The 13,170-nt window shown below is 37.0% G+C and overlaps 1 protein-coding gene across 1 annotated transcript in view; it reads right to left on the reverse strand.

The window, feature by feature from the left end:
- Nucleotides 1-2,799: 2,799 nt before the first annotated feature.
- Nucleotides 2,800-13,170, reverse strand: part of ST13 (ST13 Hsp70 interacting protein) — a 30,510-nt gene continuing 20,139 nt past the window's right edge. The window contains exons 6-12 of the mRNA XM_003814611.5: nucleotides 12,474-12,558; nucleotides 12,231-12,341; nucleotides 9,231-9,333; nucleotides 7,502-7,618; nucleotides 6,287-6,335; nucleotides 3,759-3,892; nucleotides 2,800-3,326 (exon numbers count right to left, since the gene is read on the reverse strand). Coding sequence (XP_003814659.1) covers nucleotides 3,198-3,326; nucleotides 3,759-3,892; nucleotides 6,287-6,335; nucleotides 7,502-7,618; nucleotides 9,231-9,333; nucleotides 12,231-12,341; nucleotides 12,474-12,558 — 728 coding nt within the window. The 3' untranslated portion in view covers nucleotides 2,800-3,197. The remainder of the gene's footprint in view (nucleotides 3,327-3,758; nucleotides 3,893-6,286; nucleotides 6,336-7,501; nucleotides 7,619-9,230; nucleotides 9,334-12,230; nucleotides 12,342-12,473; nucleotides 12,559-13,170) is intronic.

Genomic DNA, 13,170 nt, shown 5'->3' on the forward strand with positions numbered 1-13,170 from the left:
CTTGTACACAGAGGCAGCACAGTACAGAGTTTGGGAGAAAGCCCTTTGAAGCCACAAACCTCTGTATTCAAGAATCTCAGTTTTACAAATAATCAGCTGTGTTATCCTGGGCAATTTACTTATTAAGTGCTTCAGTTTCCTTATCTATAAAATTGTAAAGTGGTGCTAACAGTATCTACCCTTATGGTCATTATCAGAATTGATCCAATACTTGCAAACTGATTATAACAGGGCTTGGCACAAACACTACTTACCTGTGCCTACTCAGGTGCATTAATTTTAGTCATCAGCAAATCTCTAAAATGAAATTGTTTCTCCTTTATCTTATCAAACTAGTATTTCCTAGTATGGTAGACTGCTAGGTGTCACCCCAAGTCATCTTTCCTGTTTCTACTCAAGTTTTCTCTTGAGCATGTGACCACACAGTTATGGATGACAAACTGGCTTTCCCTGCAGCTAAACATAGCCTGAACACACAAACTGACCAATGGGATATTAGAAGTAATAAAATGTTAACATCATATATTATCTTCAGTATCTCAGCGTGTTTCCCAGAGCCCCCTTCTCCTATTTCCTCAATTGGAGAATGAGCACCAGAGCAAGCAACTTTGGACTAGAAATGGAAGCTACCTTCTAAGTATGGCAGAATGCCTGCCTCTGAACAGCTACCCAAAATAAAGTACATGTTTTTTTAGGGGTTCTTGTTTGCAGCACTTAATAGTCTGCAGCCTAATATACCTAGTAAATAACCTGAGTACCAGAGACATAAAATAGAACATATGCTACAAAAAGTCGGGGGTGGGGGGGGAAATTAATAACTAGTTTTTGTTTTTTGAGACTGTGTTTCGTGATCTCAGCTCACTGCAACCTCTGTCTCCCAGGTTCAAGTGATTCTCCTGACTCAGCCTCCGGAGTAGCTGGAATTACAGGTGCCCAACACCATGCCTGGCTAGCTTTTGTATTTTTAGTAGAGACGGGATTTCGCCATGTTGGCCAGGCTGGTCTTGAACTCCTCACCTCAGACGATCTGCCCGCCTCGGCCTCCCAAAAGTGTTGGTATTACAGGTGTGAGCCACCGCACCTGCCCAATATCTAGTTTGAAACCGTATTTTAAAGACAGCTAGAAATATAACTATATTTTTAAGCAGAAAAAACTTCCTTCTGATAGCATCAGTACAAGAAAACATTTCTGGTTTAGAATATTGAGTTGAAAAATAAGAATGTGTATTATGGAATTTAAAAATCTAAAAGCACAGGACACATTTTCAGAAGAGGAATTTTACTTTTACCCACTTATGGTAATATTTGCAATATTAGAATATAATTAGGTTAAATAAATCAAATAAGGAATCCAGAAGAAACTGTTCTTGAGTTAAGCCAAGTACACACTGGCAATTTCGAGAAAGGAGAACTCTACACATTAACAAAAAGAACACACAAGCTCAAATGCAAGTTTATATGGTGAGTGTTTTTAAAGGATTTAAAAAGCATGCTCCATCAGCATAATAGCTTTTTCTCATTTATGTAACAGATGCATTTCTGTCTGCTTGTGTACAGCAAAGGGTTAGAACCTGAATAAACTTATTTATGATTTCAGAAATGTGCTATTTTAGAAATGTACTCCATAGAATTTACTTCACTGCTCCTACCACTGATTCTTCAAATAAGCGAAGTACGGAAGGCCTTATCCCTTGAAAATGTTTTTAAACACTAGCACTTTAAATTGAAACATTGGTAGAAACGTAGCAATGTCAGGTACAATGCCTATACTTAGTCTTATTTAAAATAAGAATTGAATGCACAACAGAAAATTTATCATTTTCTTTATCATTGGAGGGGAGGGAAAGAAAGCAAGCAGAGGTGGGGATATGGTTACACTATTTAAGAACTGAATACAAAGACAATGAGTCTTTCATAGTCTCAACTCCACAATGAATAACTGTGGATTATCTCATTTATAATTCACATTGGATAAAAAAAATCAGTTCCCCTCTGTGTGTATCAATTTAATTCAAACCTTATCTTCAGAATACAAAGATGAATACTACAAGATAAACTAACTGCAATAGGTTTTTCTAAGTAGAAGACCAAACACCAAAGGGAATCCCTCTTTCCAATGTCTTCTGATACGGCAAGATTTTGCCAGAATGGAAATCTAACACTTAAATAAGCATTCTCTTGGCCAAGTAAGAAACTACAGTTGTTGTGGGTATTACCCTACAATTACCATATGTATTACATATTAAATTAAACTCAGCATTAAATACGCTTGTATAATTATGCTGTTAATGATGATAGCAGTGATGATGCCGGTGGAAAAAGCCTGTCTTTAGCTCAAGAAAAGTAAGGGAGACAAATGTAGCAAGCAGAAAGCAAACACAGGTTTGGGCAATTTTTGACTAGGAAAGAGAATTTTAAGCATAGAAATATAAAAAGAAAAGTACTACCTTATTTCCCTTACGTGGAAATAATATGAAAAACACTTATTAGATATACTGGACAACAAGAGAACTAAGTACTCCAACTCTACTGCAGCATTACAAAAAAAATCATCCCTTCACCACAGTGTAAGATTTAAGGGCAACCTGCCCAAGGATGCATGTTATATCAAACACAGCCAGATTGCTGCTGCCCTGCCAAGTACTTCCAATCCCTACCCAGGTCCTACTGAAATACGGGTGGTCCCAATTAGTTTTATTGAAATAAATCTTTAAAGAAAAAGATAAAGCATTTAAAAAGACAAGTCAAAATGCATCAGGAACCACATATCCAACACAAACTTTATCCTCAAATGAGTTGTTTGCCTTGCACTAATAACTTTTATTTCACTCAGAGCAGTAATCTTCCATACATAAGTATATTCCCTGCCAATAATTCAAAGAAAAAAATCCAAAATGATTAGTAAAGAAAAATATAAGAATTAACAGACCCTTTAAATTTGTTTTAAATATTTTGAAGATTTAAAAAGTGTTTAAAGTTTGTAATTCCTAGTAGGAAAACATTATCTGAATGAATACCCTAATGGCAAACCACTGTAAAATGCTTCAGCTGCATTTGGGGGAGGGGGTAGGGATTATCTTCAAAGCACCCCAGCTCTCTTGATGAGAAGGTCGGAGGTACACTGGTTTGTATTATTGCGACATCCATAAGGTGATCTAGGTTGCTTTTCCTTCAGCAAGGGCTTTATCAGAAGGACATTACGCTTGACCTCCAAATTTGGCTGACAATTTACTGATGAGATTCATAACCTTTGGGTTGCTCTGGTATTTTGACATATTTGCTGGGTTCTGAGCCACATCCTGGAAAGCCACCATAACTTCTGGATCCTGAAAAGAAAGGGTTCATTAGTATTTAAAAAGTGTCCTACTGGGTCAATAAGTTTATTATCCTAAATTCCATCTCTTATTTAGACCTGTAATTTGGTGATAGTTAAGTTAAATGGGGTTTAGATGAGTGCTTGAAGTATCAAAATCAAGCTGAATTAAGTCATTTGAACTGTATGATGAAAAAAGCACAATTTTGATACAAAGAAAAGGACAACTGGATATAATTGCCAATTGCTACTAAGTATTTCCTAGTTTTAAAAATTTAAGTTACTCACTCTGCATAAAGAAAATAAATGTCACTCCTGCATAATTAGCTATTTAGTAACTGTGATAAATAAAAAATAGCTATGAGAGTAACCTTTGTCTCCACACAGAATTATGAAAGAATTGCCTTAATGATACAAAGTCCAAAGTTTTTCTTCCAAGTCTTACCTGCATGGCTGCAAGAACCTCTGGATCACTAAGAATTTCATTGAGTCCAGGCATTCCAGCCATTCCAGGCATGCCCCCTCCCATTCCAGGCATTCCTCCGGGAAAATTACCAGGCATTCCCCCAGGAAAGCCACCTGTAATAAAAAATGAATAGACACTAATCATACTCCCAAATATTCTGACACAATATTTCATCCACAAAAAGTACAGGTTCAAAGAATATGGGTGCCACTAAGCACAAAGTAGTCTGAAGAGTCTGAAAATTCTAACCAGACTGCAACAAGACACAAGTTATAGCTTCTAATTATCTCTTTAAAAACAAGGCTGTAAATCAGACTTTGCTACCTCCTGGATTAATTTTTTTCTAGTAATAACACTGTTTTTTATTTTTGTTTGTTTTGAGACGAGGTCTTGCTCTGTCGCCCAGGCTAGAGTGCAGTGGTGCCATCTTGGCTGACTGCAACCTCTGCCTCCCGGGTTTAAGCAATTCTCCTGCCTCAGCCTTCTGAGTAGCTGAGACTACAGGCACACACCACTATGCCTAATTTTTATATTTTTATAAATATATTTTTTATTTTTATAAATATGTTTTATATTTTTATATCAAGTTGGCCGGGCCGCTCTCGAACTCCTGACCCCAGGTGACCTGCCTGCCTCCCTCAACCTCCCAAAGTGCTGGGATTACCAGTGTGAGCCACCGTGCTCAGCAACTTTTTTCTAGTAATAACACTGTTAAAAAAGACTAATCTCACCTTAAAAACAAAGAGTCATCTAACAGTTCCTTAGATAATTATAAATTGTATAATTATCTTAGATTATAAAGCTAGTCATTTTGATCATCTTTCAACTCTCCATTCTTGAATATTTGTCTGTTTCAATTTAAAATTAATTCATACGAGTTTAGTTTAGGTTTTTGTTTCAACTATACTCATCTAGCATAGATCTTCCTTCAGTTCAGGACGACCTTAAAAGGCTTATCTGTTGATTTTTCATTTCCATTTCAAATAAAATAAAAATTCTCTGAAAGTGAAACTGGAAACCTGGATTTTTAACAAGAATTCCTGGTACTTCTTTACAGAGAATAATGCTCTAGCAAAAAGGATTTTTTTTTCTCAGTATAATTTGTTAGATTATAAACCCAAATAATCTACTCTGTTCTTCAATATCATAAACCTGTATGTCTACTGGAGATATTCTAAAATTACAATTAATAATATAGAGAAAGATGGCTGGGTGTGGTGGCTCAAGCCTATAATCCCAGCACTTTGGGAGGCCGAGGCGGGCAGATCACGAGGTCAGGAGATCGAGACCATCCTGGCTAACATGGTGAAACCCTGTCTCTACTAAAAATACAAAAAAAAAAAATTAGCCGGGCGTGGTGGCGGGCGCCTGTAGTCCCAGCTACTCGGGAGGCTGAGGCAGGAGAATGGCGTGAACCCGGCAGGCGGAGCTTGCAGTGAGCCGAGATTGCGCCACTGCACTCCAGCCTGGGCGACAGAGCGAGGCTCTGTCTCAATAAAAAAAAAAAATAATAATATAGAGAAAGACAACATTAATGTATTCTACAAAGGGTCACTGTAAGTAAAGCCGTTTTAAAGAAGGAAACACGTGATAAAGTCATTTCTACCTGCTTCAACAGTTAATTAAAATATGGCCATTAATAACTAACAACCAGAGATGAAGAAATCTAAGGGGACCATAAAACAACTTCTAGTTTCTCTTGCTGCCCCTACTTATCCCAAAGCTTTGAAAAATTAGTGCCTACCCGTAACGAAATTACTGACCCAAAGCTTGTCAAATCTAAATAAAATGTACATAACAGAAAATTCTCTCTAGTACTAGCCCAACATTAGCAGTCACTTTCTAAAACAAAGGTATCTGACAATAAGATTATTTATATTTTACATAGGAAGTAAACTATGAGCTAAATTTAATTTCTTGCTTTTTCTTCAAACAGCAGGTCATCCTCAATATTTGTTCTAGGTTTGTTTTCTGTTGCTGTGCACATACTCTTTCAGAATAAAGGCTAGATTTTCTAGCATCGGATCATGCAACTAAGTTCTAACCAGTGACATATAAGCATACGTAGCCTCTAAAAACTTTCCTTAAGAGAAAGCTAGTTATCATTAAACAACTGGAGACAGTTGTTTAAAAAACAAAAAATTAAGTCTTGTCCTGGTCTTTATATAAATTCCACACTGTCGTAATCAGGAAGTACTCAATAAATCTTCTGCGTGCCTTTTCCGTCTCTTCTATCTCTGTGTTAGTCCTGTCCTCTGGTATTCAAAGATTTGCCTCACTAGCAATTTCTGATCACATTTGGAAGAAAAATATGCTATTTTTACACTGGACAAAAAACATCATTTTTATGCCTAATAATTCCATCATTTCTTTTACCTAGGTTCTTCATGAATATCACTGTATAAGAGAACAAAATAAGAATATCACTTTATAATAAATATTAAGCATTATATTAAAATATCACTGTATAATAGAACAAAACAGTTTTAACTTTTCTTTAAATATACCTGGAAAAGAGCCATACTGAGCTCCTGACTGTCGTCTGGCTTCTTCCTCCTTTGATACAAAAGGAAATAAATTATATAATAGAAGAAGAAATAAGTGCTGTCCATGCAACCTGTCCATGCAAGACCATGAAAAAATTGTAAAATAACCTAGTAGATGGCAATACTGAACTGAAGGATATACTTCATACCCCCTTCAAACACATTTTTTCCAACTGGATTCTCAGTGGGCATTATTCTTGGTAATAATTTCAAGTAAAGTGTTTTACTTCTACTCTGGAAAGAAGCAAACCTGGAAAACAATTTACAGTACTAATATGAAAACTCTAAATTCATCCTGGCTTTAAAACACCCATAGGGAAGGACATGGCTAGATTACCAAGACTACCATGACTTTTGTTTCCTAGGTACATCTTTTCCGTTACTCTCCCTACATAATACAAATGTAGATTTATTGATTTGTTTTTGCTGCTTTTTAAAAGAGAAAATGAACAAAAAATAAATATCCCTCCTATGTAGTTTTAAAATTATCGAGGAGATATATTGCTTTTAAATATCAAGGAGATAAATTACTTTTAAAGATTATAAACTATAACCTTAAAATCAAGTATGATGCTTAATATTAAATGGACAAAAAATTAGAATGTAACATATTATATAATACAGCCTTAGGTTCTTTCATGTTCTTTCATTCAATAATGTTAGAAATAAGTAGGTGAATTATTGTAGCATCACACTATGTTGCCCAGGCTAGTCTCGAACTCCTGGGCTCAAGTGAACCTCCCACCGCAGCCTCCCAAGAGCTGGGACTATAGGCACTTGCCACCTTGCCCTGCTAGAATCATTTTTAAATAGCAACACATCCACTGTTGGAAGAGAGGAGGAATCATAAATTTAATTAATCTGGCGAAGCATCCTCAAAAGATCAAACAATAATACTGTCACATTTCAATTACTTGACCTGGAAAAACTCCTGATTTTATAAAAACACAAACAAGAATATAAAATGGTGAAATAAAAGCTCACTGAATAATTTATGACTAAAAATGTCCCCCAAATTAGATACAGTGAAAGGAGACTCCCCATAAGTAATATCGTTACTCTATAGAACTGTAGCCAGCATTAAATAAAAGAGCCAGGAATTAGAATTTTAGTGTCCTAAAGCCTCTACATAATTTGCTGTATTTTCCTTTCATGGCTTAGCTATAGGAAATTTACCCTCTGGGCTCTCTCATGCTCTTCTCGAGCCTTCTTAACTCGTTCTATTCTTTCTTTGATCTCTCGCTCTTCACGTTTTCGCTCATACTTTCTCCGATGTTCTGCAATTTTCTGTGCCTAGAAAAAAGAGCCATAGCAAAATAAGCTTGCTCCAAAAGCTGAATAACATCAACACAAATATTCTTTGTAGAGAGATGTTTAATTCAACATGCAGTTCAGAAAAATGACAGATTTGTCATGTAGAAAAAGACCTAACACAAGCTAAGCCTTTAAAAAAACCAACCTCAACTGCATGAGGCACTGTAAAACAGAGTAAAGGGGCCTGGGATTTGAAGTTAGAAATGTTATAATCTCAAACAATTAAGCTCAAAGATTAACAAACAGGTTTCTAAGTGCATGACAATTCTTGCCTGCTAGTTTCTATCAGATACACAGTGTTTAGGTTTCAGACGGACAGCTGAATTCAGTAGGAAGAGTATTATTACGGATGTCTGCCGTGGGAAGGCAGAGACTGGGAACACATACCCCAAGTATATGCCACAGTATATTTAAGTTTCTGTATCCATAAAATGGGAGAGGAAGAAATATTTAATATTATCAAATTGCTATAGGGATTAAGAGGGAAAAATGTAAATATGTATACCAGACACTAGTATCAAATAAATGCTCTGGATGTTATTTCCTCAGAGAATAAAATACATTTAAGAGATTCATATTCAACTGTCACTTTAGCTTGTTTACACTTTGCTGACAAAGTTACAACTTTGCCCTATTTTAAGAAGAAAACAGAAAACCAAATGAACTCTCTGGCAGTAAATAATTAAATTCAATACAATTCCCACTATCTTAAAATCTCTGAGAGTAAATTCTTGACAGCTGAACTTCCCACAAAATGAAGGATTTACCATGTAAACACATTAAAATTATTTTAACCAACAATTTTAGATAAAAATCATCCTTAAAAGCTGGAATGTTCTACTTTTGGGATTCAATATTATTATTTTTAAAAGATTGAAACTTCTTTGTTTTATTAAGACAGCCTCGCTCTGTCACCCAGGCTGGAGTGCTGTGGCGTGATCTTGGCTCACTGCAACCTTCCACCTCCCAGGTTCAAGTGATTCTCCTGCCTCAGCCTCCCGAGTAGCTGGGACTACGTAGGCGCATGCCACCACACCTGGCTAATTTTTTGTACTTTTAGTAGAGACAGGGTTTCACTACGTTGGCCAGGCTGGTCTTGAACTCCTGACCTCATGATCCACCTGCCTCGGCCTCCCAAAGTGCTGGGATTACAGGCATGAGCCACCGCGCCTGGCCGGAAAGCCTGAAACTTCTTAACTTCCACAAGGTCTTCTTGCTTTATAAAGTGGTTGTACACACCTATGATAAATAAGGACACATCAGATTCAATCCTGGGTAATGCTAATTATAGATTTTCTATTTGTTTCCTTGTTGTAAACCTGATACCCCCTTTTCTAATTTTCTGGTTATAATTCCACTGCAGGCTTCCAAACAAAGTAACAGAGTTTGCTCTAATAATGCATGAGAAATGAAAGCATGAAAACCTAATGAGATCTCCAGAGTTGAGCACAAACTTCAGCAATTACAGATTATATCTTCCAATGGTTTGTTTCTTTGCCTGTTTTTCAGATGAATTACAGCTGTCGGGGCCTAAGCACTACAGCGATGGAGTATTTAACTAATGACTTTCCCTTTCTCTACTTTGACATACCCTAGGTTGAACTTCTTTCAGCATTGCACTAGCATCTTCATCATAATCCAATTTACAGGCAAGGGCAAGATCATGGGCTGCTTCTTCCCAGTGGCCTAGAAGTCTGAAACAGATTTACACTCATTTTAGGAGCCTTTTATACATATTCACCTATGTGGCATGATATCTTTCTTCCTTACAAAAAAGGATTGTTCTAAAACAGGCTTAAGTTAAATATTAACTATAAACTTTCACCAACCAATTCAATTACTATATCCCATTTTAGTTAACTCTATAAAAACCTGAAAACATTTAAATTTCCTCTATTTAAAGCTGCTTTTCTACTAAAAGCTAAAAAACAAACAAAATCTTTCTTAATTCAGAATATCGTAATTTTCTAAGTACGTAGACCAGTAACTTTCAACTCACCCAAACCAGGACTAACATAATGTGTTAGCTTTTAGCTACCTTCTATGTAAGACAGAAGAGAAAATAATACATGTGTACAGGCTTTACGAAAAACTCAGAACAAGTAAACCAGAAACTAAAGGTTGGTGACAGTAGGTGAGAATGGGGCAGAGGAGACAGCAACGAAAATTGAGAATTCAGTGGGTATACCTTTTAACTCAGGTGTAACTCTTCGAACATTTAAATGCTTTACATACTCAAAAAATAAAATCAGAAAAATGGAAATAAAGCAAATCCTAAACCTGAATACAAACAGAAATAAGAAGCTGTGTGGCTGGGAGCGGTGGCTCACGTCTGTAATCCCAGCACTTTGGGAGGCCGAGGCGGGCAGATCGCGAGGTCAGGAGATCAAGACCATCCTGGCTAACCCGGTGAAACCCCATCTCTACTAAAAATACAAAAAACCAGGCGTGGTGGCAGGCGCCTGTAGTCCCAGCTACTCAGGAGGCTGAGGCAGGAGAATGGCGTGAACCCAGGAGGCGGAGCTTGCAGTGAGCCGAGATCGCGCCACTGCACTCTAGCCTGGGTGACAGAGGAAGACTCCATCTCAAAAAAAAAAAAAAAAAAAAAAAAAAGAAATAAGGTGTGGCTAGGCACGATGGCTCATGCCTATTATCCTAGCACTTTGGGAGGCTGAGGCTGGTGGATCACCTGAGGACAGGAGTTCAAGACCAGCCTGGCCAATGTGGCAAAACCCCATCTCTAATATAAAAAATTTGCCAGACATGGTAGCGCACACCTGTAATCCCAGCTACTTGGGAGGCTGAGGCAGGAGAACCGCTTGAGCCCGGGGCGGGTGCAGTGAGCCAAGATCGCACCACTTCACTCCAGCCTGGGTGAAGGAGCAAAATGCCTCAAAACAAAACAAAACAAAACAAAAAACTGTGTATTGCATTAACAACATAAGCTACACAGAAAAAAATGAATTCAAGTAACTTTTCATAGTTATCTTGACTGTATATTTCAAGTGGGATATATATTCTAAGAATAAGAACATCCTTGGGTCACACCTGTAATCCCAATGCTTTGGGAGGGGAAGGAGGGCAGATCACTTGAGGCCAGGAGTTTGAGAATAGCCTGGCTAATAGGCGAAACCCCCTCTCTACCAAAAATACAAAACATTAGCTGGGCATGGTGGGGCGCGACTGTAAGTAATCCCAGCTACTCAGGAGGCTGACTGAGGCAGGATAATCACTTGAACCTGGGAGGTGAAGGTTGCAGTGAGCCAAGATCGCACCACTGCACTCCAGCCTGGGCTACAGAGTGAGACTCTGTGTAGAAACAAAAGACAAAGCAAAACAAAAACTTCCCAAAAAACCTTCAAACTTTACTTAGAGTGTATACTGTTTTTAAGGTATTGTAATTCTGAAACAGTTTTATGTATATCACAGCATTGTAGTTAAGTAAATGTAAAACTAGGACAAAAATTTTTACCACACAAGTGTCAAAAATACAAACTAAAAGGTAAAACAAAACATTTAATCTTAAATTTTAATAGAAAATATCAGTATAAACTCACAATTTCAAGAATTTTTTCCCTAAATTCATGATTTTTAAAGTGTTTTTTTCTAGCTGTTCATTGAAACGACAGTACATACCAGAAGCAATGAACAGACACAGTGATCAAATCTTAGTTTCCACTATAATGAACCACGATTTCCCACAGAAATAGCTTATTTTCAGTCTGAGACAAGCAAAGCACAAGATGAGCCAACGCTGTCTTGTATTAGAAGGCAAAGAAATACTTGGACTAATGGGATTTCAAAAGGATCAACAGCAATGCATGGGCTTTTCCTGTGCTGACACAGCATTAATAAATTTTATTTCAACTTTTAATGTTTATCTTTAACATGTGTCATAAAATCCACTAGAGCTACTCTGAGTCAGCTAATACAGTTGTCCTAAAAACATATCCATCTTTATCTCCATCCACATTTGAGCACTTTCAACCCAGGTAACATGTGAAAGTCACTAAACGCTTCATTCCCAAGATACAAATATTCCTAAGTTTTGCTGCAAGGTATAATTACTAATCTGGGTTAAATTCACCTCTTTATGCCCCCCCTCCTTCTCCTAATTTTTCAGGTGGCCTAGCAGTGACTGAAGTAGTTTCAGGCTGGCATACTCCTTCTTCTATAATACACTGGTAGTTCAATGCTAACTTACAGAGTCTGAAAGTAAGAGAAAATTTGTAAGGACACTGATAAAAGATCATTCTTTCTTTTCCTGGAATTAATTTTAAGTAAAAATCCTTACCTTATATTTGGCCATGTGTAGTCAAAAACTGGTAAGAGTAGCTTTATTTGAATGAAAAAAATGAAAATACTTTTTATTTCTTCCTTCCTATATTCTCACTTCTTCTTTTAAATTTCTTTTTTTTTCTTTTACCTTTTAAGCAGCTGTCTACAAGCTATCTCACTTCTTGATACTAAGTACATACTAATTTGAAAATTAAGTCATTAGGAACTTTTGTGTTTTTGTTTAAACAAAGCATCTTAAAACATCAGATTTAAATGTAAAGAGTTCTGAAAATAATTAAATTCAATTATTTACCTGTGTGCTTTCCCCCGCCACTTGTAAGGCTGAGCTGAATCAGGATTTATTTCAATGGCTCTGTCACAGTCTCGGATGGCAGCATTTGGCTTCTGTAATTTGACGAAGACACTGAAAAATAAGTGTGTTATTAAAAAGTATTCATTTCAGTAAAAGTTTTGGGATCAACATAGAAGCAACTCTATTTAAACAAATGTGCAGAAATTATTTGCCAGGGGATGCTTTTCTGTTTAGAGTTCTCACCTGGCCCTCTTGGCATACAAAATGGCCAAGCGAGGATTCAGCTTGATGGCATCTGTGAATAAGTCAATGGCTTTCTGGAGTTCACCTAAAGTGAAACAAAAGTTATCAAGAAATATTCAGAGGATAAAAATATTAATAAAAAGTTTTGATCTGTTATCCAGTTAAGTCTTTTACATTTTTCTTTTAATCAAGTAAAAATAAAAAAGACAACTAAGTTATACTAAAACTGGCTCTTGAAAGCAAATCTTACCACACCTATACTGTAACTCACGAGGTAAGACAATTTCTGGGTACGTAAGCCCCTAACTAACAATAGAATAGCACATTCTTAGTATGACCCATATTGATCTTGTTTAAGGAAAAAGTAGACGGGCACGGTGGCTCACGCCTGTAATCCCAGCACTTTGGGAGGCCAAGGCAGGCAAATCATGAGGTCAGGAGATCGAGACCATCCTGGCTAACACGGTGAAACTCCATCTCTACTAAAAAATACAAAAAATTAGCTGGGCGTGGGGGCGGAGCCCTGTAGTCCCAGCTACTTGGGAGGCTGAGGAGTGGCGCGAACCCGGGAGGCGGAGCTTCCAGTGAGGCGAGATCACCACTGCACTCCAGCCTGGGTGACACAGCACGACTCCGTCTCAAAAAAATAAAAATAAAAATAAAAAGAAAAGAAAAAAGTAAAAAGATAAAATCAATT

The sequence above is a fragment of the Pan paniscus genome, chromosome 23, assembly GCF_029289425.2.
Source record: "Pan paniscus chromosome 23, NHGRI_mPanPan1-v2.0_pri, whole genome shotgun sequence".
Lineage (NCBI taxonomy): Eukaryota > Metazoa > Chordata > Mammalia > Primates > Hominidae > Pan > Pan paniscus.